This window comes from Scleropages formosus, chromosome 16, assembly GCF_900964775.1.
Source record: "Scleropages formosus chromosome 16, fSclFor1.1, whole genome shotgun sequence".
Lineage (NCBI taxonomy): Eukaryota > Metazoa > Chordata > Actinopteri > Osteoglossiformes > Osteoglossidae > Scleropages > Scleropages formosus.
Genome location: NC_041821.1, coordinates 14,480,226 through 14,502,747, shown reverse-complemented (window position 1 = coordinate 14,502,747; position 22,522 = coordinate 14,480,226). Strand labels below are relative to the sequence as shown.

At 43.9% G+C, this 22,522-nt stretch overlaps 1 protein-coding gene across 1 annotated transcript; it reads right to left on the bottom strand.

The window, feature by feature from the left end:
* Positions 1–87: 87 nt before the first annotated feature.
* On the bottom strand, positions 88–16,934 carry adamtsl7 (ADAMTS-like 7). The gene is made up of 12 exons (XM_018738305.2): positions 16,710–16,934; positions 11,109–11,298; positions 10,404–10,579; positions 9,850–9,955; positions 8,115–8,333; positions 5,858–5,987; positions 4,980–5,187; positions 4,542–4,715; positions 3,819–3,992; positions 3,318–3,497; positions 930–1,074; positions 88–778 (listed from the first exon to the last, which is right to left on the bottom strand). The coding sequence occupies exons 1-12, from the start codon at positions 16,839–16,841 to the stop codon at positions 639–641; spliced, it is 1,974 nt and encodes a 657-aa protein (XP_018593821.1). The 5' UTR covers positions 16,842–16,934; the 3' UTR covers positions 88–638.
* Positions 16,935–22,522: the final 5,588 nt, after the last annotated feature.

The window sequence follows — 22,522 nt, the reverse complement described above, 5'->3', positions numbered from 1 at the left end:
TATTATTCTGAAATGTAGTATGGATGTTTTTGTGAACTAGCCTGCAATCAGAACTCTATATGTGTATGTATATATATATATTATATACACACACACAGTTCTGATTCTGCTTCTCATTAACAGAACAAATGCTCTGCCTTTTTATCCTAGTTCTCATATCATTTCAAAGCAGTTCTGATTTATTTTTTTGAAGCATCTGCTTGCCCTCTAGCAACTGCTGACCATTATAGTCATCCTAGCTAGTGGTATTTTATCATCATTTTGTCACATATTGCCTTGAAGCAACAAAGCCATTTTATTTGGAAATAAATATCCCTGTTTTGTTATTTCCAGAAGAGACTCTCAAGGGTAGTTCCTCCAGATGTGTAAAACCAACTTGGATTGAACTGAGCATACCGACAAATGTATTCATAATGTGTTGAGAGTTATTAGTTTTAAACAACTTATGTTGAGGAAAGTTTTAGTGAGAACGCTGTCGGGAATGTGTGTGCATGTTTGTTTTTAGGACTAGGTAACCATCTCGCTCTCTCTATAAAGGAAAGAAATGTCACGAGAAAGGGTAATTAAAAATCCCATGGTGGAAATTACGGCCATGATTAAACGTCTCTGCTTTGTTAGGTGTTGCTCTCTGTTTCCGATCACCTCCTCCTGAGCTGGGACTCCCTGCGGCTGACCCGCGTGCAGGACACGCAGCAGGCTCTCCTGTAGTAGGAGTACACACAGAGGCGCGCCTGCACCACCACGTTGCAGTTGTAGTACATGTCCCGGCAATTCTCGTCTGAGGTGGGGAGAAAGACGGGTGAGTGGACAGCTGTTGCAATATTCCTTTCATTCAGCAGGTTGCTTCAATAACACAGTAATTACGATAACCCAATAATCAATGTGTGTATAGAGGAATAAAAGCTGCGGCTTTGAGAGAAGGGCAGTACCAATTTCTGGGATGCAAGCCTGCATGTTGCACTCTTCCCGCTCTTTGGGTACAAGGGTGGGGTCACAGCCAATGCTTATAGTTTTGTCATCTGCCAGACAGCGCACCTCCCGCACGCGGTAGCCCCCATCACATGAGCGAGAACACTGTGGAGAGAGGGGCAGTGATTACCACCTGAGCTCGAAGTACATACTCCCGCACTTAGACCACAGACAGGAAATACTGGTGGAGGATTGTGCTGAACTATCAGAACCTGGACCATAGCACCACAACCAGGCTAGAACATAAGTCCCTCACCTAGACAACGGGATTGATTGTAATGAGACCGTGCTGCATTGAACCAAGAGTGCTAACTATTAATTTTCTTCTTTCAGTAGCAACTGTACACATAAAATATTACATTTTTTAACTTGTTGAGCCTTTGTCTCACTTTGGTTTCGTCATGGAATCTGAATGGTTGATGAGAGTAGCTTACTTCCAAGGTTTGAAATACCACTGTTAGCACACAGTGGCGTCACTAGGGGGGTGCGGACCACACCGGGTGACACCAAAAATGACTAAAGTTTTTGTGCAGTGTTTCAGCAGAAATGTTTTTATAAAAAATATCCATTGTTAACATTTTTTCGTAAGCGCAGCTTACATGTATCAATATACTTACAAGGCTAAAATTCTATGCTCGTTTATTTTTTGAACCTTCCAATGCACTCCGCTCAGAGCTCTCGCTATTTGCCCCACTACAGTGATGCTTTGAATCGCGTGGTTTTGTCTGCACTCGCTATTTTTTATAGTCGCTGATTTTGTCACGACCCTGCTTGGGACAAGCGGCTTCAGACTGTGTGTGATTTTTGTCAATTTTCTGGTGTTTTAGCTACAAATTAGTATTTGTGAACCTATATCATTAATGTTAAAACAATTTTGATGTAGTTCTTAAACGTTTTTATTTCAAATTCTGTTGCTCTCTTACCGAATTTGAACTATAACCACAAAACTGTGAATGCATTTAGGCTGTGTGTATGATTTTGTAATTTGAAGGTTTAATTTTAGTTTTGCTAGTTTACGTCACTACTATTGCCATTCAGTGATATACAGGAATTATGATTTATGAGTCACATTAGTACAAAAAACATTACTAAGGATTCTGTATTGTCCGGGGGGTAGGGGTGACACCAGCCCTAGTGACATCACTGTTAGTACAGAAGATAGAATTATCCTCTCAAGGTGGATTCATTGTAACTTTGACTGCTGTATCTCTGAGTTTTCTTGCACAGTCCAAATACATGTAGTGCAGGTGAACTGGATGTGGCCTGTAGTGTGTGAATGGGTATGAGTGCCATCCTATCCAGGGTGTATAGCCCAGCCTTATGTCCAGAGTTATTCAGGGACAGGCTCCAGACTGATGTGACCCTGACCCAAGTACATCTCATTGACCCTTTATTGCCAAAGGCCAACAGTCCTAGAATGTTTAGATCAACGCTTTGACAGTACCAAGGAAAATGGCTGAAATTACTGCATCGCGAGTCTATGATATGCAGAAATATTCTAAAGGCTAAGACTTTTCAGCTGTTTAAAGGTTTGACATCTGGTTAAAACATCTTGAACTCGCATTTATTCATTTAGCCGATGCTTTTCTCCAAAGTGATTTACAGTGTTAAGGTTACAAATATTTACCCATTTGTATAGCTGGGTAATTTTTCTGAAGCAATTTTATGGTAAGTAACTTGCTCAAGGGTACTACAGCTGCAAGTGGGGATCAAACCTGTGACCTTTGGAGCCGAAGGCTGCAGCTGTAACCACTACGCTATCGGCTGTCCCTTCTCAGCTTTGGACCCACGTCACTTTGACCAAGGCAAGCAGTTAACGAAGATGGATGGATATTGTGTGCTATAGATATGCAAAGGTGGCCAAATGATATATGAATGTTGACGTTTAGGGTCTTATTTCTCCCACTTCTCTTCTGCAGTGGCTTCTTTTCCTTACTTCATAAACTACTTACTTTGGAATTAAAATCTGTGGCATCTATACTGCATAAAACTGCTTTGTAAAAGTAAACTGACCGCATTATGGCTGCTTTCTGTTTCCACAAGGAGATTTAAGTGATTTTGTTTAATATTAAGGATTGAAGGTAATTTTCACAAAAAAGTGGATTACAGATGGATCAGATTGTCTCGTTTTCTATATCTTGTGAAGAACAATGTAATTTCCGAGAAGCAACATCCACCTCTAATGTATTGATTAAATGGAGAAAATTAATCAAAGCAAGAAGCTGAATACATGTTGGTCTTCTGCTTTGACAGCCATGATAAAAGGAATATATCTAGCAAGGTCCTTTCCAAGTAAAGTGCTCATCACCTTTTACTCAGTGTCACTGTGTCATGCTTTTGCCGCTTACCGCACTCCACTCGGTGACGTACCACGTGGCTCCACACCTCTTGAGGAAGCAGGGCTGTGTGCTGGTGGGGCGGGGTAGGTGGCTGCAGTTGGAGGGTGAAGCCACGTCCAAGTGGCCGTCGCTGTGAAGCATGCACACTACACTGCGGGTCTGTGTGCCGTTCCCACACTCGGCGGAGCACTGGAGGACACAGCAACAGGGTCATGGCTATGTAGCTACGTAGTCAACCAATGCATCTCGCGTGGCTTTAACTGCTAGTTGATGTCAGAAAATATTAACGTGCATCAAAATACTCAGTAAACATCACTTATGCTGCCCCAAGAAGAAGGAATTCTTTAACTTTAGATGCTCACTTCCTTCATTCCAAGTATACTTCATTATTAATATATTTCAATTACACCATTTACAAAAGTGGGCCAATATAAGACTCGGCATGAAAATGTTAGCATTCAGTTTTCATAAGGGAAAATCATAGAAAAAAACCACAAGGTGACCTCTGACCTGCCCCCATTGCCCCGTGTACCACTCGAACTTGTGATGACATGGGCCGATGTCGCAAAGAGAGCTTTCATCCGGCACCTCGTCCCCGCAGCCGTCCAGCGGCAGGCTGCTGATATAATTGGTCAAGCACACCACGGAACGGCTGCGCCGGCCCTCCCCACAGTCCGCAGAGCACTGGGCACAGCCAGAACAAAGAGAGGAGTCACCGTCAACCCGCTGCTTCACCCATTACACCCAGCTCTTCACCAGACTGGTCCTCCTGTGCTGCAGTCTTACCGAGTTATGCTCAAAACAGCTGTGGAGGTGATTTACGGCTTAATAACTGTAATAATGCACCAGAACACATACCTTTTAATCTAGCTGGACCTGTATGAAAGACAGATGCTTCTAACATCATCTCCTACAGTGGTGAGCAGTTCCAGTCCCAAGGAGTACAATCAACAGGTTTAAGAATTACCCACTTTAAATACCACCAGATGATGTAACCTACCTCCAAATCGCCAAGTAATGACTTAAATAAAGCCATAACAAACAAAAAAAAAAAAATATTAGCATACAGTGTATACTTTGAGAAGATTTGAATGATCCAACCATTGGTCTGCTGTCAATAATGAGACCCAGAGCACTATGAGCAGTGACTCATCCATGTTCTGACAGGCTTCTGCAGAGAAGCATCAATCCTGGAAGCACTTTCAGTAGCAATTCACGCCTCTTCTGCCTCACCCTCTCACTCCAGGGGCTGAAGAACCAGCTGCGGGCGCACGGCCCCATGTCGCAGTTCTCCACGTCAGGTGGCCGGAGCTTCATGTTGCATTCCTCGTCCATAACCACGTCCCCCAGGTTGTCCACGCAGAGAACTTCTCGAGTGCGCTGTCCTACGCCACAGGGCACGGAGCACTAGGAGGGGAAGATGAAGATTGGGGGGTGTGAGAGGAGAGGAAAAAAAAAGTTTAGTACTAATCACACCATATGATGTGCGGCAGAGAACGTCAGCATTGGGATTGAGGCAACGCAACGCAACATAACCGCAAAGCAACAAGAAAGAAACCGAGAATGACTTAGACGAGTGGATGAGGATAAGTGCAGCAGGCATGCATATATTAGGGCTCATCACGCAAGTGTGTGTGCTTATTCGTTGTGGGGTTCCTAGTGAATACAAACCGAAGTCCACTCAGAGCGGATTTGCCACTCACTGCAGATCTTCAGCTGGCACGAGACGATTGTCTCGGGCGATTCCAGATGCCCGCACTGCTCTGGGCCCACGACGCCAGTGCTCTGGTTTCCAAGGGGCCGCCTGCACAAGACCTGTCGGTTTTGGAACCCGGGCCCGCAGGTCTTGCTGCATTCGGACCATTCCCCCACATCCCAGCTTAGACAAGCAAGAGAACACAAGAGAGGCCTCGTAAGACGTAGATATTTCAACAGAGGAGCACGGAGATGCGTACGGATTCTCTTCGTGAGGATATGAGAGCAGAATGAGTACAACCGGTGTCATCTGTGGGAGCACAGAGATGATGCTGATGTTCCCATGAGCAAGCATTTAATTCAAGTCACCGAGCGCAAGTGAGTCGAGCGCTCTGTTATTCATTTTGTGGACAACTTGTGAACAGTGTCTTTTAAAACATACTGTGTCTGCCCCCTTCTTTTCCTTTTCTCCTCCCTGTGCTCCATTAAAATGGTTTTTAAAAATAAAAAAATAAAAAAACCACCGGGTATGAAAAACGACTTTTATCACTGTTGTGGAGAGGACAAATCGAAACATGCTGTCATTTACAAAACAGAGAGTTGTAAATATAACGTACTGAAAAACAAAAGCAACTGGACTTGCTTGAGTTTTCTTGAAGACGTTTCGCCACTCATCCGAGAAGCCACTTGGATGAGTGGCGAAACGTCTTCAAGAAAACTCAAGCAAGTCCAGTTGTCTTCATTATAGCTTTGTTTTTAGATGACCTGGGATAACTGAGAATCTTCACAGATAAATATAACGTAGAAATATGGGCTGTATGTGGTTGTTTTAATGTTGCATCCGGGTGACTTACAAGGCAGGGCAGGGCTGGGTGTGACAGTGCTCCTCCCGGGGGCCCGGGAGCTGGGTGGGCTCACAGAAGTCAGCTGGAGCCGGTGTCAGGGTGAGCTGCTCCACGCAGCCGAAGACGACGTGACGTCTGCCTGGCGGGAAGAACGCGTCATTGCGTCACATCACAGATCGTTTTGGCAGCGTAGGTGATGAGACAACATCAACAGTCAAGGCACTAATTTGTTAAAGCTCCCACGAGTCGTACCGTGCGAGACCTCAGCGTACCCTTCGTATCCAAAAAGCCACTGGCTGCAAGAACTACGCAACGGGTAAACCTCTTCTAAACCGTTGTCGTCTACGTGAAGGTGGACGTGTCCACTTTCTCTCCGCAGAGGAATCCTTAGCGTGTCCAAGGATGATGGAGGACGCTTCGGGTGAAAACGGGGCCTTGATGCGCCGCGCGACGGGGCCGCGTCTTGTCCGGGTGACGACACCCACGACCGCCCTCCTCCCGTCCTGCCCGGCTTCTCCATGGAACAAAACCAGGCTGGACACAAGCATCTGATAATGGGCCAGCCTTCCTGCTGGGAGCATTTCTCCCCAGCCAGCTTTTCGCTGGGCGGGGAAGAGGTCTGTTCATGCCAGGATAGCTCTCCGAGTGTGGGCCACTGGAGTGAGACTCCGAAAATCTGGCCTCCTTCTGCTCACTGCAAAAATGAATACCAGGCTCCTTTCGCCCTGCAGTTTGGAACATCTCACCGTCTGGTAATGGCTGTTTGCTTAACCATATTTTTGTAATGTATTTGCTTTCTCTTTTAATGACTTCCAGGCGAAGCACATCGGATTGTGTGTTGTTTGTTTAGAAATTGCTTGGTAATTTAAGACTCTCTGAATCTAATTTGCTAAGAAAGTACAGTTTTGGCATGTATACTCCATTTACAGTAAGCGTGGGGCAGTGCTGGATTCCACAAAATGACACAGACATGCATGCGGTATTGCACTGCCGCGTCATACTTGTAAGATCCTTAATTCCTGTACTCCAAAGGTACGCTTTAGTCGGAGCTTTCTTGTAAGTTGACGCTCTCCAGCCCCGTGAAATCAACACGTCGTGCTCGTCCAAAACTCCGCTCAGTTAAAATGAATGTGTAATACATTATTCACACAGTTACTCAGGCATTTAAGAGCTGACTGGCTGCAGAACTGGTCCTGGATGTCAGCCCTGAGGATTCATGTTTAATTGTTGAAAAGTTACTTCTTCCCCCAAAACGGTAATTTCCAGTTGTACGCTGGAGAGGTTTCCAGACACACAGCCTTTCGGCTGGACCGCTGCCTTTAAACAGTACAGGCCGCACAGCACAAGGCAGGGGGGCGAACGCCTACTGGAGCGCTGATACGTCCCTCACTGCTCGCTGGCAACCTGTTGGTGCCTGATGGGTTCTAGGAGGTATAAGCCTGCCTTTACCTTGAAGGTATCTGGACAATTATGGTCCGGCACTGGGAGCGCTGGTTGCTACCTGACATTGCTCTGACTTGAACCCTGACCTGTGTAAAGGGAGAAGGGGAGACGGCTTTTCCTAGACCATCCTCGAAGTATCTTACAGTTCCAAGGTACTTCACCAGAACGGCTTTGCACCCTGTAGGCAAGGTCACGAGGAAGGCTTGCAAGCACCTGGCTACTCCAAAGATGCACATATCCACTGATGAACCTACTAGGCAAAGACCAGTGCAGGAGAGCACTGCTTGTGAAAGAATCGAATGAAAACATCTGTTAAGTTCTGCACATCCTCACGAGAACGAACGACCGACCGAGCGAGAAGCAAGGGTCTTAGACAGCACTGACAGCGTCAAGTGACTCGCACTGCAGCAAGACTTGCATTTACAATTTTTTGTGGTGGTGCTACAACTGTTGAGTAAAGAAGGGTAAGAGAAGTCTGGTGCATGGCATCTGGCTGACAGCTCATGGAGGGAGTGCAGAATCACTCAGTTTTGTGGCAATGTTTTACTTTAGCAGTTGAGGGTCCTGGTGATTTACATATACATTTATTTATTTAGCAGAGGCTTTTCTCCAAAGCGACTTCCAATGAACTCTATGTAGTGTTATGAGCCCACACACCTTATTCACTGCTAGATACGCTACTTACTATGGGTCACTCATCCATACATCATTTAAAACCTCACCGCTCCACTAGGATCAGGTCGTGCCACTGGTATGTAGTGGCCGAACAGGGAATGTCTCTCATTTGAAGAAAAAAAGGGGCCGGATGATTTGGGAGGCTCACCTGTGCCACAGGTGGCACTGCACGGAGTGGTCCCAGTGGCACTCCATATGTAAGGGGGAAGCAGGCCTGGGTAGAGTTTCCCACTAGGGCCGTCAGCAGTTGGAGGGGAGGTCTCGGAGAGGACGTGGTTAGAGTGAACTCCGCCAATTGAATTTTCTTTTCCGCTGGCATCAGGATGGACGAATCCCTGTTCCTCCAATGGATATAAACCCAGAGGCTCTGCATTGAGACAGGGGAGGGAGGCAATGTAAGGGCATCGTGGGCTCAGAACATACGTGGAAACAACAGTACCCCTACATGATGTTGTCATAGTAACACTACGTTCTTGTTCAGAGGGCTTGAGAGTGATGGATGGTATTTTCCAATCCATGTCCCCACTCTCATATGCAACATGTATGGACTGCAGAGTTAAGCGGGCATCCAGTTTGGACAGACAGGTCACTAGAAGAGCAGAAATGTCGTATTGCTATATACTGGTAAACGCTGGTATCAGCGAAAAAAGTGATTAGAAAACAAAACTAATTTTGGTGTCTTTTACAACAAAATGTTGCCTTACAAAAAGGACTGTAATTTACATTTACATTTGTTCATTTAGCTGACGCTTTTCTCCAAGGCAACTTACAATGTTAAGGTTACAGCTACAAGTTTACAATTATTTACCCGTTTATAGAGCTGGGTAGTTTTGACTGGAGCAATTTAGGGCAAGTACCTTGCTCAAGGATACTCCAGCCGGAGGTGGAGATTATGAGGCCTTCTTCACCGCATGAAATATTTTTGTACTATTTGCATTAACTGCATAAAATCTACTATTTGTATTAATGTAGAACCTTAAAGATGAAGAGGTTTTCTCATCCCATAAAACTGACCACAGAGGTAATATGTTAAAATGATTTATTCCGAGTAAGACCTAGGTCATGGCCATTAGTTACTTGACCCTCTCTGAAAAATTAACATGAAAAAGTAGTTAATGTTAAAGACTGTGCGTGTGACTGAGACAAAAATGGACCTTTTTGAGATAAATAATAGAAATACTATGATTAACAACCTGATGGTTTACATTAGGTGTTACCTAAAAATCTGACGGTCTATTTCAGCTTCAGTGCAGTGAAAGAGCAGCCAAACAAAATTAAGCAAGCATTTTGGAAATGCTTGCCGTTATTGATCCAGAAAAATTTTGGCTATACATTTATAAAAATAAAAACAAAACAAAACTACTTTCCTCTTATTGAATCATTAAGTGCATGGTTAACTTATGCTTCCTTCTGAGACACAGGATGTGTAGTGAAATCATTATCCGCACATATGACATGCACTCACACTCACACACGCCATCACAGTAAAGCCATCAGGTCTGACTTTATCAGGAAGTATCTGGCCATCTTATACCGTGTGTGTGTTCAACTAATTCATCACGAACATGAATTTCATTCCATAATAATCCTGCCTGTAAAACAGGGCTGAGAGTCTGGCTGGAAAAAACTCATCCATCATCAACAGCTTCCCTCCCTTTTTCCAGACCAACATTTCCCACCCCTCGTCAGATGCAATTATAGTAATTATTACTGATTTATTCATTAAGGGATTGGCATGCAATAAATAAGAGCATCGGAGTTTAACTTTATTTGTGGAATATAATGCAATAACACTTAACTCATCACTGTGGAATGCCTCCTGTAGGCTTGTGTGTTCTTTCTGTGCTATTGGAGCAAGATGAATGGCTGACATGCATACGCACCAATGGGACGGATATCTGGACCTGGGGTTTCCTCCGAGTCAGGGATGTTGGCCCTTGGGAGAACGTACTCATAATAAATGCTGGGATTAGGCTGTTGGTAGATCATCTGAGGAATACAATATAAATGATTTTTAAATAAAATAATGTATCATTGAACCAGTGTAAACTCATTCATTGCAGATTGCACTCAGTTTGCAGTTTGCTTTTATTAACATTCATACGATTTCCATAAATTATGACACAGTATACTGTGTTTTTAAAGGGCTGTTCCAAAAACATTGCTGCAAATCAAGAAGGGTTTTGTTTTTTTTTTTCCTCCTCAGTAGAGCAACAAATCCCTGGTTCAGCCAGCTTTCCTATGTCAAGCAGGTATTCCAGGTCTCCCCGTACCACTAATTCCCACTAATTCTTCAGGACCAGCCGAATAGGCCCGACACAAACGTGTAATGGGGTCGACATTTGCGTAAGAAGCCAACTCAGGAGTTTTGAAGAGAGGCTACACAGTGATGCCTGGAAAGCTACCTGGCAGTTAATCAGAAACAAAGCCTGCTCACGTAGATATGGAGCTCCTGTTGGGTTGGTCCTGGTGCAGTAATGGACTCTCCTGTCTTGCTACGTATCTCATTCGGTCGCCGGTATGTTAGTGTGGTCCCAGCAGCATAGAAGATGCCTGGCCTGTCGATGACCCAATTCCCATTAATGACAGACTCACCCGTGCTGGTCCGGATTGCTAAAGGAAGCAGGAAAGACCATCATCTTTTATCTAGCATCATCATCAGTCATCATCCTTTCGTGAAATATTAGTCACTTTATTGCCAATGTTTTATATCATTTACTCATCTCATTTGCTGCTGAGATACTTTATGCATCGATGATAGTATTTATAGGAAATATTTCATGTTAATAGGGAGCAATACCCAGTTAAAGGACTCCACAGGATTTTGGTTGCCTTTTTATTTCCATTATGGACTGCTAGGTAAGGTACACCACCTGAATCACTACTCCAAAATCCCAGACTGAAAGTGGCAGTTATGCCTTGCTATGGATCTCATTGGGCCACTGGTTGTCAACCTGGGTCTTAAGTTTGATAAAACCATCTGATGTGAAACTGCAACAGCCTGTGTGTACTTCACACATTGAAGCACACTTTTTACCAAGTTCTACAGAGTACCTACATGTCAGGGAAAGACTATGCAAAAGAAGAGTAGTTGTAGAAGAGAAAAGATTTGCCATCAGTCCATTCAAGTCCTCCTACGCACCCAGGTAGTTCCTGCTCTTGACTGTCTCCTGTATCTTAAGCTCTTGAGCTCCGATGGGGATCTCGAGGATTCTGTGATAGCCCATGGAGAGTATGGACCGAGAAAAGGTTCCGCTGACCACCTCGCAGGATGAGCCGTCACCTGCACACACCCCACAGATGTCGACCTGTTGACCTTCGCATCCAATAGCCTAGAGGAAAGAGACATTTGGTGGAGGTGACTACTGACCACTCTTCCCCCTTAAAGTCATGACATAAGAATGGCAGCACACTTCTCCCAAAAGACTGTTGTGTAAAACCAGTTAATATCTAGAAAGAGCTCACAATATTAACAACATTAACTTTCGGTCAGAGCGATATTCACAATAATGGCTGTTTGTCTGTCACAGCTAAAAAAGCATTAAGTGTTGATAATTGTGCATTAAAGGGTTTAAACATGTAGAATCAGTAATTGTAAAAATGTGAGAATACTTATGAAGTAAAATTATGCTATTATATCTCACATATTTTAAGAATGATTATTAGATTTTGTTTGATGTAAACCGCAGAAACACTTATTCTTTCGGATTTCTCTCCGAAGGCACCTAGTTTTTGACACGATCGGAATATGGTCTTCTCACACTTTCCTCTCTGCTTGCACAGTGCGGAAGCATACTCTTGTTCTTTCAGATCATGTTCGCACAAACTAGAAATGCCCAGATTTTGATAATCTGCAGAAGACATTTCATACTTGGAGGGAATGATGAGTTTTTTCTTCCGTGTTTGTTTTGCTACCCAAGCAAGACATGTGCACTCTGAGTCCAACTTCCATTACACAAGTTTCTTGGGCTTTTGTTGGTGGATGAGAAGAAGCATTGGGCTCCATCTTAAGGGAAGCTGAAATAAATTGGAATCACACAACCTGAATCGGCTCAGTTGACACGGATTAACTATAGCAAGAAGATTAAAGAAGAATTCTTTTTAAACAGAATTTATTCTGATGTTTATTGATTGAATGAATCCTCAGGGAGATATTTTGCTGGCTTTACTCAATAATCTGTTCAGAAAGGTTTCATTGCTGTCACTGAAAGACCAAAAGCAAAATAAACAAGGACTGCAACACTGCATGACAAGGACAGATTTAAGCTTTTTCTGCCGGCTCTTTTGAAAGCTTTGTCTTAGAGACAGTAATATGAATAAGGTGTGTGGGCTCATAACACTACATAGAGTTCATTGGAAGTCGCTTTGGAGAAAAGCATCTGCTAAATAAACAAATGTAATGTCATGTAGGAATGGTGTTATTGTTATTGATCAAAATAGTTGTACTCTTCGAAAACTTGGTGCTAACCTTTGACTTCCCTTTCCTTGACTCGACCCCTCCCTGACAAAGTGCTGGTCTAGAGGAAACCTATCCCCAAAGGGATAATATGCATTCCAAGAACTCTCTGGGAAGCACAGAGGTATGGGTAAGAACAGGGCTCAGGCAAGGCCATCCATGGTGCCAGCAAACAAAAACCAAGCCCACGCAAGTACTCAGTTACCAGCATCTTGGCTGTACTTGTAGCTTATCCTCCAACTACAGAGCCAGGATTACTTCAGACACACTGTACCGCTGAGGTTTTGATACATGATTTGACTGTGACTTTTTTGCATGCAGTTGCACTGGCATAGATACATCCATTGTAACGCGCAAATCACGGGGGGAATGTTCTGCCAGCACTCTAAAATAAAAATAATCCAAGCATTTAATTAAAATATTTGCTGTGTGTCACTCTACCTTTCCGCCCTTTGGGAAATGAAGGGATAAAGAGACTATCTGTGAAAGAAAGAGGTTATATCCATCCATTCCTTCCCTGAGGCCTTCTCCCAGTGACATGTGCCTGACAGAGCACCTGCAGGAAGCACCTGGTGGGAATTCTAACCAGATGGACAGACTACCTAAACTTACTCTTCTTGATCTGGAGGAGGAGCGACTCACCTCCAAGGGACTCCCTGGCCGCCAAGCTCCACACCCTGTCACGGAGAATGAGTCTTATGCAATATTGGAGAGACGCCTTTACTAAACTCCACCAACATGCAGTACTTCCAGCATGTCAGCGTGACACAATCCTTCAGAAGCTGGTGGTACTTCCTCTTGGAAGGATGGCCTGGTGATTTGATTCAAGAGCTCCTCAATGTACTGCTTCCACCTCCCAGTGTTCTCCCCAGTTGAGGGCATCATAGTCCCACCCTTGGTGAGAGCAGCTTGAGGAATCAGTACCTGTGTCACCAGATAGTTTATCAGAATGTCTCAGAGGCTATCCAAAAGTCACTTACTACTCATTTGGGTCTTCCTAATTCATCTAATGTATGATTCATTACATGAAAAAGCTTAAATCTGTCCTTGTCATGCAGTGTTGCAGTCCTTGTTTTTTTTTTGCTGCATGATTCACTGAGCAGCAAGTGGTGATATGTTAACAGTTCAACACCTATGTTCTCCTGAGTGTCCAGAACACACATTTCAGCTAAGATGACATAACTGCAAAGCTAATCATGGACCTTTGACCAAAAGGACTTTGGTACTTAATATACTTGTGATCTAATTTGTGCTTGAACAAGGTATTTTTTTGGAGTAAACCTGTGGCTCACATAGAAGTCCAATAATAGCACACCTATTGGATTCAGATGACACAGGACAACCTTCCCACTGACACCCTTCTAAGTTTTACCATCATTACTGGCATCCATCCATTGTCAACAACCCCTAGTTCTGAGCGGGGTCGCGGCTAACCGGAGCCTAACCCGGCAACACAATGTGCAAAGCCAAGGGGGGAGGGAACACCAGTCCATTGCAAGGCACCCCAAGCAGGGCTCGAACCCCAGACCCGCCACACAGCGGGCACCAGCCAAACTTGCTGCGCCACCACGCCCCCAACTCCAACCCCAACCCCCATTATTGACATGCACATTGAAATCTTCAATCAGGGCTACAGAGTCCATCAGTGGTACCTTTCAAACACCACACCCATGTGGATATAATGTACGGTTGTTTTGTGCATAAACACACACAACAGTCTTGCAAGGAGACTTTCTGGTCCACTGGAGCAGCCAGCCAGCTGCGAAGCAGTAAAATTCCTGCCTGGGACCTCTCACGTTTTACATTTATTTGATGCTTTTCTGCAAAGCAACTTACAACGTTAAGCTACTTGCAATTACTTACCCATTTATGCAAGTGGGCAATTTAACTGGAGCAATCTGGGTTAAGTATCTTGCCCGAGGGTGCAACAGCTGGAGGTGGGATTCAAACCTGAAACCTTTGTGTCCAAAGGTAACAGCTCTAACCAGTGCACTACCAGCTTTCACATGGGGCAAATCCAGAGAAGCAGAGAAAGACTTGTTCGGATTTGAAAAAAAACCCAGATATTGACACACTGCAGCAATCTGGCAGAAGGTTAACAGCCTAATAAGGCTTGCGGATAAGATTTAGTAGAAGATATAAAATATAACAAAATGATACCTTTGGCTTATACATTGTTGGGCTTCAAGTCAAACAGTTGTTTCAAATTGCTGAGGAGTTCCTTACGAGACAGACTATGTGCTACGCAGATGATCAGTTTAATGTGTTCCCCCAGCTGTGGTTGTTGTTTCTGCTTTGTTATAGAGTTACTCTGAATTGCAACCCTAAGAAGCGCATTTTTTCCAGCTTCAAAACACTCGAATTAGATTCTCATTTTTCTCCTGACAGTGAGAAAGTTAACACTGTTAGCACTGATCAGTTCATTTGATTTTCTTCATCTCCGCCGCCCATCAAAAATATTGCAATTTGATCCTTCAAAAAAAAAATTAACTTAAAATATTTCGCATTACTTTGCAAGGCTGGGACGACATCTTGGAGCGCGTCTCAAAGCGAAGTCAGGAGTTTCTCGGAAGACCTCACCGAAAACCAGTTCTGTTTACTGCAGAAACTCATTCGGCATCAATGACGCTCCTAGCGGCGATGGGATACGCGCTCGGCACACAGTCGGTCCGTCCTCGGGCACAAACAGGATTCCCCCCGCGTCTAGCAACAACAAACTACAGCTGCTCTCTGCTCTCCTCTGATACCACGAGCAAGTGTCACAAGCACAATGTGGAAATTAATCCCAGCACGCTCTTACAGGAAAGGAAAACCATGGATGGTGACTAACTGCATAGTGACTTTCATGTGTGAAAGCCAGGAAACAGAAGAGCTGTGCCAGCTACAATGACTGCTGCATTACCAGTCCGCTTGGCAGACATCGTTACGCACACCTATTTAACGATTTACATTTTACATTCTTCGCCTTTCCAGCTTGCTCTTCCCTAACAGAAACAGAAATGGCACCAGTCTAATGGTATATAATACCAGGGTTCGATCCAATCTGGCCACTGGCTATTCTTTCCAAGAGGAAAAGTTCGCACAATATTTCCTGCCGTCAAAAACCTCCATTGACAAAGTGTGAACAGTAATAACACACGCCGCAAACATCAAGGTTATTGATATTATTTTACCCGTGGTTCCTTGCTGCACCGTTCGGCCTACGTGCAATCGTATTTCCCGCAAGGCGTATCAAATGTACCAATTTGGATTGTCCTCCATAAAGAGGTGGGACAAGTGGAATTTAGGCACACATTTGCACATCAGCCCATTATTCTCATCAGCCTATTTCTTGGAGGCCTGGGTGCTTAAGAAACCCTTTTCGCAAAATGCACCTACTATTATGTTAACCCCCGCTAATGACTGCTGCTCACCCTGGGGGTCCGCTGCCTCCACAGCCTATAAGTCATCCAGTGCTCGACTTACTAGCATTAACCCACCTTGTAACAGTGGAAGCAATTTCCACTAATTAACAAAAATAGCATGGAACAGGAATTTTCCCTCTCCTAAACATTTCACTCGTTCTGTTCATTAGATGTCTGAAAACCACAGGGAAAAAAAAAAAAAGAACGCCAAACAAGTTAAAGATTGAATCATTAAAACACAACCTGTTGGTAGATACAGATAAAGCAAACATTGTCTGTCTATTGTCTTCCCCAGCATTTTTAAGCAAAAACTTTGCATAATATTTATGATGGCAAATACAGACATATGGAGCTAAAACAAATTTGTCATCCAAGCCCAGAAATCAACAGTCCATAAAGTTACATTATGTTGGATGATGAAATGCCATAAACCGACTGCAGCACTCATTATTTGGCTTGTTGTACAGTCCTTCAGTGCAGCAGGGATGTAGGCTGCAATGACCCCCCCCCCCCATTAACTGAACATCAGTAAGTCTCTCACAAACACAAAGCCAAACAAACCCACCACGGTCCCAGTAGATCTCGTCTCAACAGACAGAAAACAGTCTTCAGAACATGAACACCAAACCAAATGGATCCTGGAATCGGCGTGTTTTCCCTTGATGCCCATTCTTGGGAATAGCATCAACTTGAAACATGATGTTAAGCTGGAAAACTCTCAGCGTGACAACGTGAATTATTGGGCAAACTCTTGCCAGATTTGTCGGTAGGCTAACGGCTCTCGGTGCTGTCTGAAGGGGAAATGTCGCCAACGGGAGGGATCCACTTCGGAGGTCTTCCTGATGCCCATCTTGTGTACGGAGAGGGAGGGGGTGCGCCTTACCTCTCCCGGTGGGCTCCGTCCTCCGGGCTCCTGGGCCAGGGCTTCGGAGGGCAGGCTGGAGAAGCTCAAGATCAGGGCCGCAAACAGGTGAACCACGGCGGGGGAGAACGGCACGGGCCGTCGGGGGTCCATCTGGGAGATGGCTGCGGGATGTTCTCCTCCGGCGATGTGTGAAGCACGTCTGCGGCCCTCGTGCGCTCACACATCTGATAACCACTGCCTCCCCCCACCCCCGCACACCCCCCTTTGCTAAAGCCCCAGCTTGGGTCTCACTGGCACAGCCTCTCCCTCCCTCCCTTATTCCCTCCTTCCCTCCCTCCCTCCGTCTCTCGAAGAGCCACACATAATCTCTCTCGCACACAAATACGCTCATTCTTCATCTAACACACACTCTCTCTCTAAACCCCCCAACAGACATACATTCCCCTCGAACAGAATCAGTCTCTCACTCTGAAAGATGAACCAAAGACATACATTCTCACTCATTCCGGATTAGACACACACAACCGCTGTTTCGCACACTTTTATTTTTGTCGCTTTTTCTCTTGTTCTCCATCTCTCTTCATCGTTTCTTCTCTTTTAAACTCATTAAAATTCACTTTTTTTTTTTTTTTTTAAATCCCCTCTCGTTTGCCAGACCGGATTGGTAGAGCATTGCCAAAAAGTTGAGCAATTGAAAAACAAACCATAAAACACCGACACAGCAAACAGCCTCATCAAAGTTTCCTCAGTCCTACTGTCACTAACCCTCTCTGGTGGCGGAGAGAGGTGATGAAGAGGAGGGACGGAGGAAGGGCACAGAGGGAAAGCATGTCCACAGACCCTGGTTTCTTTGCACCAAAGTCATGGTCCAGCCAGCCAGGGCCTGCTGGGAGTGGAGGCCCAGTCATAGACAGCACTTGAGGAAAAGAGATCACCCCTTTTTCTCCTCATGCTCTCCTTCCCTCCTTCCTCCTTTCGATCTACCTTTACTCCTAGATAGAGTGCACTGGGCGTATACCGAGAAGATCGCTGAGAGCAGCCCCAGATCTGACATGATGGGACCCCTGTCAGTGGACAGCCTGCGGGGGCAGTGACACCGACTTTCCCACAGCTTGTGCAGAACCTTGATGTTGTGCAGCATGTCTGAGATGTGACCCACCATCTCTCTTACTGCTGCATCTCAGTAGCTCACCACAGTCACAAGCCTTAGACATTAACATCTGGGGGTGAAGTGTGCAGGGGAAAGTGTGTGCTGCCCTCTGGGACCATGAGTGAGTGTAGTATGTGGGCTCTTGCACTTTGATTTGCAGCTGCCAGTAAAATGAACACCTGGGAAAAGAGGGTTAGACCCCTTGAACCCACTAAGCACTCTGCATACCTGGGAACAGAGTGTATATGTGTTGGAAGGGTGGGAGGCCTACAATTCCATTGAGTCCAGGTGACTGTCAGCATGAGCACAGGCCTACAAATTTGCAACAAGCTCCGAACCATCTCTTCAGGTGTTTGGACTGCTTACCTGCTCTGGGGCATCGGAACCTATGGGTGTCCTGTTTCTCCAGCTACTACTACTGCCTTTCTACAACATTTCATTCATAATATTTTTTTCCATTTAATTTAAGAGGGACACAATGCTGGTCCTGTAAAATTCTACATTTTTCCGTGCAACTTGGGGCTATTATAAATTATTACGACAATTAACATGGCAGAGTGCCAGGAATAACCACACTTCCATAAAATGGAAGCTATCAGCTGAACACCAGATGAGAAAAAGCTAGAATTTACATAGACATAAACACATCAAAAACATATGAACATTTTTTTTGTCTTTTGCAAATGTTTGAGTTTTGGGCGGAATCCCATCTCAACACTGCAAACATGACGTTTGTTTTCGGAATAATAATAAGAAAAGATTGTATCCCACTAGGAGCAGGATGAGAGGAAAGAAGCAAGATGGCATTTAAAGTATCTGCTGCCTTCACGGTCCACGTCTTCGCGGTATTTGAAAATCTTTGTCTAGGTAATAAGGTCTCCAGCTAATGTGTGTGTGCAAAAATGAGGCATTTTCAGACATTTTTTCCCTAAATTCCAGAGAAGATTTATGTTACAGCAATGGATTTCTTAGTTCATTCACTGAATCTTAAAAAGGATTGCAGATGTTCATATATGCATGTATTTTCAGCTGTTGCACCACTCACCAATCCCTTAATTCACCAAACCTCCTACACTCCTAACCACACTACACACACACAGCTTTTCCCCAAACACCCTTTCCAGGCCCATTCATTCATAATTTTATTTCATAGATTTTTTTTCTTGCTCCATTCTTCATTGAACCTCTTACCTTCACGCTGAATGACGTGGGCAGAATCCTCATTTGAGCACCTCTGAATGAATACAGCAGTGCATCCAAAATAATTCTGATAACACTTTGTTCAGTCTTCATTAATTTAACATCATGTTTTTTTTCTTATCTCCTAAAGATGTCCAAAGGTATTGCAGGTACCTTGTAGTCAAAAATCTGAAACTTTAAATCTAGAATAACTGCTGCTGTATCCTTGTTGAAAGTCCGTTGACTTGACATTATAGTAAAATGTGTAATGTAGTAAAAGCTACATAAACCTACTTCACAGATTTTTTTAAAAAAAATCTTGTCTCTGACACATAGTGAAAATATGAAATAAACCCAATAACTAAATAAAAATATCAATAACTGAAATAACTAGTAGCTGTGTTACAAACAGAATCAGGTCCCAGAAACTTCTTTCTTTTGCTGTAACAGACAAGAATATTTCAGATGATGTAATTCATGAGAAATGGACCCAAGGCTTTTTGGATGTGAAAAGGTAATTGCTTTAAATTTGTTTTACCTAATTAAAGGAGTAATTGGAGTCAACTATTTAAAAACAATCTGGTCTTATTTAAGTCAGCCCTCTCCAATGAAGTTTTCTACTTAAAACTACTTAAACCCATACTAGCCATAAAAGTTGGTAAAATAAAGATTAATGTACATCATGGCACACTCAAGGAAATTTCTGAAGACTTCTCTGAAGAAAGGTTGCTGAAGTATATCAGTCTGGACAGGGCTATTTCTTAGGCTCAGAGGCTCAATGGAACCATTTTAAGAGCCATACTCATTAAACAGAGAAAGTTTGGAACAGTGATGAGTCAACATCAAGTGATAATTCACTTGGTCTCCAGCCAAAATCTTTCAAGCAAGATTTAAAATCATTAATGAGCTCAGAAAGTACCCCTGAATAGTACTGAAGGCTGCTGTTGCCTCACTTCAAATCAGTGTTTATGACTCCAGAATAAAAAACACAATGTACAAAAATGAGAAATGCAGGACAGCAGCAAGGCAGAGACCCCTGTTTCCAACAAAAAAAAAAAAAAACATGAAAGCTCATCTACACATTGCCTAAAAGTGCCTGGATGTCTTTCAAGACTTCTGGAAGAAAGTTCTGTAAATTGATTAATGAAAAGTAGAAGTTTTTTTGGACCACATGAAATGTGCATCTGATAAAAATCAAATGTAGCATTTCAGAGTAAGAACCTTCTACCAGTGGTCAAGCATGGTGATGGCAGAATAATGGTCTGGGGATGTATTGCTGCAACAGTACCTTGGTGCATTACTATCACTGAAGGAACCATGAACTCCTCTTTGTATGACAAAATAGTAAATGAGAATGTCAGGATATCAGCCTGTGACCTGAAGTTGAAGTACGACAAGGTCAAGCATCACAATTATGATCCCAAACATACAAGTAAGTCAGTATCTGAACGGCTGGAGAAAAGTTAGTTATGAGATGATGTGGAGAAAAGTTGTAACTTGAATCCGTTTCAGATGTTGCGGCAACACCTGAAAAGCACGACCACGCTCAAAAACCTCGAAATGGTGCTAAGCAAAAGTAAGTCTGCATGGAAATGGGAGATAAAATTCCTCTACAGTGATGGGAGATCTTCACTGAAGGTAAAGGTAGCGCAACCAATAATTGATTCTGGAAGTGCAATTGCTTTTTCCACACCTTCCGCACATTTCATTATATTCCTCACCAATGACATAAAACAATACTCACGTCACATTTTCTCCCTGAAACTGACAAAAATATCCAATTTAACTTTAAAAAAAAAAAAAAAAAGTCACAAAAATAGAGAAAACCGCTTTTCACAGCACTGCACAACAAAAGCAAAAAACAACGAACGATCAACAAAAAGTCTTAAAGGGAAGAACTTAAAGAATCAGGACAAAACTGAAAATACTTAGTAGCAGGCAATGATAGTTTGGAAAGGCATGTCACAGACATGAGTCATGAAATGCTCAGACCTCAAAAGAAATGAAGCTGAGAACACTAATAAATTATGTGGTCGATCAGAAAAGTCAGCAGCGGCAGGAGAGATTATGGGTTGGACAATGCAGCTGTTTACAATTTCAAGGGTCTGGTGTGGTATTGTCTTTGCAAATGCCAAGGTCAGGAGACAAGTGCAGAACTTTTAACCCTTTGCTGCGATGTAGGTAAAAAGCAAGACAACTACCCCTACTGTGGCTGCAGGGCAACTAGAATTACTATACAGGGAAATTTCCACTAGAACCATCACAGTGTTGTTATTGCTGTTACTGATCTCTTTGGTGTATGATGGGTCAAAAAATTATTCAAGGTTCAAGCTAACAAAGGAACGCTGACGTTCAGCACTAGTACTCTCGTGAGAGCTTGGGCACTGCAGATCACGCCATGGTTTGAATCTACACTGCATCATTCACTGACGATGTCCAGGAGCCCCAGACGGCAGAATAAACCACCACCAAAATACTGAGTGGCACAACTTGGGGGAAGGGCAGAACTAACTGTCTTGAGTGTCTGGGCTGACCTATCATCCACGTCTGGTGTGTCTTTTCTGCTTCTCCACTCCAGCACAGCACTCTTGCATGATATTTACTTATTCGGCAATTCAGCAGCAAATGCAGGATAATGAAAGTTAGTAGAACCATTGACTGCTGTCTGGTCAACACAAGAACGTACACAGAGATGAGCAGTCGGCTACGGAATTGGGGAACAGCAGCGTATTCTGAAAAAAAAATTCAGTTAAGGGAAACATGGCACAATGTAAAAAGACGGTGAAGGAAGGACTTTCACCTGTTCTTCACAGCTTTACCTCCCCAACATTTGGTCTGGTCATCTAATGTCTGGACCACTGCCACTCTCTTCTGGCTGACCTTCCGTTCTTGTGCTGCAAGACTTCTCCAGTTGACCAAAAATGCAGCAACTGTTCTGGTTTTCAAACATGTGCATGTCACTCCCCTCTTCCTTTTGCATCACTGTTGCCAGAGTGAAGTCCAGGACCTCAGTTCTGGCCGAGCAAGCAAAACATGGCTTGGGGCGTCAATGTTTTTGGACCGTTTTCAGCTCGCAGGCCTCGGCCAGAGTGCTGCGCTCAGCAACTTCGAGCTGTTCGGTGCTTCCTTCCCTCTCAGTCACCCTTCCAGAATCACTCTTTCATGGTTTGCTAATTTTCCATCATTACCCCCGACAGTGAAAGGAGTGCACAACATCTGCAGAATTCTTCCTTGTTCCATGCTGTAGAAATAATTACACTACCATCCAACAATGTCTTCTAAGTGAGAAAACCACACACGTAAACCCATAAACAGGCAAGACCCTCAGTGGAGGCTGTGAAACAACAGGCTGACATTCCTCAGCATCAATCTGGACTGGGGTTAGGGTCAGAGCGTACTCATCATCGAAAGATATCGGCAGACACGGAGGGAAGGGGACTTGGGCTGGCTTGCTGACTCACCTTTACCAGAACTCAGGCCCCTATTCCCTCTAAGAGGGGGC